The following is a 2,500-nucleotide window of genomic DNA, read 5'->3' on the forward strand; positions in this document are numbered from 1 at the left end:
GTGATTGGAATCAGCGAGTTCAGATTCTCTCGCTTCCTAGGCAGACGGGTTACCTCTAGGCCGTCACTCCACTTTTATCAACCATATCGGGGCAGCTTTGCGGTAGGATTTTACCAACTCTTTCTGGTATTGGAGGAATACATCCCCTTCCCCGTCTCCCGCACTTAAACACGGTAAGACTTCACCATGATCATGTGCATAGCAGCTGAGTCATATTTCAGTTTTTCATACCTTAAAAGAAGTCTACGGCCCCACATCCTCAGGATCATCCCCCCTCCTCAGTGCAGATGGGAATACCTTGATCACCGAGAAGGAGAAAATTCTCGAACGCTGGGCTGAGCACTTCAACAGTGTCTTAAATCGCCCTTCCTCCATAAATGATGAAGCCATAGACCGTCTCCCACAAGTCCCCATCAACGAAGCACTGGACGATCCGCCAACACCTCTTGAGACCCAGAAAGCAATCCGTCTGTTATCCAGTGGCAAAGCACCTGGCTCAGACTCCATACCAGCAGAGGTCTACAAGGATGGAGGCACTGTGCTGACTGAGAAGCTCCATCAGCTGTACTCACTCATGTGGAAGGAAGAGACGATCCCCCAGGATTTCAAAGATGCATCTATCATTCACTTGTACAAGCGAAAGGGGAACCGGGCGAGCCTGTGATAACCATCGGGGCATTTCCCTGCTCTGCCATCGCAGGCAAGATACTTGCCAGGATCCTACTAAACCGCCTCACAGCACACCTTGACCAAGGTCCATTTGCCTGAGAGCCAATGTGGATTCCGGAAAGAGCGCGGAACCACCGACATGGTGTTTGCTGCAAGGCAGCTGCAAGAGAAATGTCAGGAGCAAAATGTTGATCTGTTCTCCACCTAATCATTTGGAATCAACTTCCTCAGCCTCTCCGTCACTTATCTTCGCTGCTATCTTTTAAATCCAGTCTGAAGACCCCCCTCGCTCCCCCCCCCCCCTCCCCCCACCCCTCTCCCCTGAATAATTCTCAACAGCTCACCCCTTTCCAGTATGAACTAAAATGACTATTAGTGTTACTGAGTGAGTGAGTTTTGATAGTTTCAGAAATTATTGGTTGTAGTTTTGATTGTGTACTATTTACGATTGTGTGCTATGACTTGTGTGTTTGTGCGTGTGCGTGTGCTTGTGTGTATTGTGTGTGGAGGGGGGGGGGCTGAGGGGGGGGGCCGTGATGAATGATTTTAAATAATTTTTGGTATCTTGTGGTCATTTTTTCTTCCTTTTTAATATTTACATATGTGCTCTATTTTGTAAACGCCATGGACTTATTTTCAAGATGAGGCGTAAATGCTCATGATGATAATAATAATACTAATGATAATAATTTCTGTCTTCTCTGCATAGCTTTTCAATAAGGTTTCATCAACCCTGTGTGGTAGTGTTAGACCAACCTGTGTATAGGAGTTGAGTTGTTTTTGATTTTGGGTTTGTTTTTTTATCAACCATTTCTACGGGGCAGCTTTACGGTGAGATTCAATTAACTCTTTATAATATAAGAGGAATTCATAATGGCGGTTTTGTTTTTTTTTTTAGTCATATTACACAACCTCTGTGTAGATTTTCAGTAACATCTTCATCCTCTGTTGCAGTATTTGAGTTAACATTTTACAACGTGTGCGTAGCAGCTGAATCCTACTTCATCATCTCTAAGTAACTTTTCAGTCACGTTTCATCAACTCTGTGTAATATTTGAATAACAGTAAGAGGTAGATTAAAAAGAATCTTGGTAAAAGTCGACTTAGAAGAGATGAAAGAGGCAACGTTGTCTAGCCACAGGCTCTTTCTTCAGGCAAAATGTTTGTTGCCTCTTTTATCTCATGTAAGTCGAATTTTGAGTGTGTGTGTGTGTGTGTGTGTGTGTGTGTGTGTGTGTGTGTGTGTGTGTGTGTGTGTGTGTGTGTGTGACGTCCATCCGATCTGTTCTGTATCACAGTGGCCGGCCTGTCCATGTGGATCTCCATTCTGGGGGTGGGCATCGTCTGCACTCTGTACACCGCCATGGTCAGTGCCTCTGTCTTGCTTCACACACACACACACACACACACACACACACACACACACACACACACACACACACACACACACACACACACACACACACACACACAGATCTTTATATTATATATTTGTTTCCACACGCACATAACCACACACAAGCACATACATGAAGACGCACGCACCCGTTCACATACACACGAACGTCGCACACACACACACACACACACACACACACACGCACGCACGCACGCACGCACGCACACGCACACACACGCGCGCGCGCGCGCGCGCGCAAAGAGAGAGAGAGACCTATTTAAATATATTTTTCTATTTCCACACACACATAGCCACGCACACGCACATACATGCACACGCACGCAACCGTTCACATATACACGAACGCTCGCATGCAGGCACACACACACACACACACACACACACACACACACACACACACACACACACACA

At 46.0% G+C, this 2,500-nt stretch overlaps 1 protein-coding gene across 1 annotated transcript in view; it reads left to right on the plus strand.

Annotated features, from left to right (window-relative positions):
* The window catches only part of LOC143285780 (sodium-coupled monocarboxylate transporter 1-like), a 54,156-nt gene that overhangs the window by 33,358 nt on the left and 18,298 nt on the right, over positions 1-2,500 (plus strand). Inside the window, exon 6 of the mRNA XM_076593196.1 lies at positions 1,968-2,035. Within this exon, the coding sequence (XP_076449311.1) occupies positions 1,968-2,035 (68 nt within the window). The remainder of the gene's footprint in view (positions 1-1,967; positions 2,036-2,500) is intronic.

The sequence above is a fragment of the Babylonia areolata genome, chromosome 9 (assembly GCF_041734735.1).
Source record: "Babylonia areolata isolate BAREFJ2019XMU chromosome 9, ASM4173473v1, whole genome shotgun sequence".
NCBI lineage: Eukaryota > Metazoa > Mollusca > Gastropoda > Neogastropoda > Buccinidae > Babylonia > Babylonia areolata.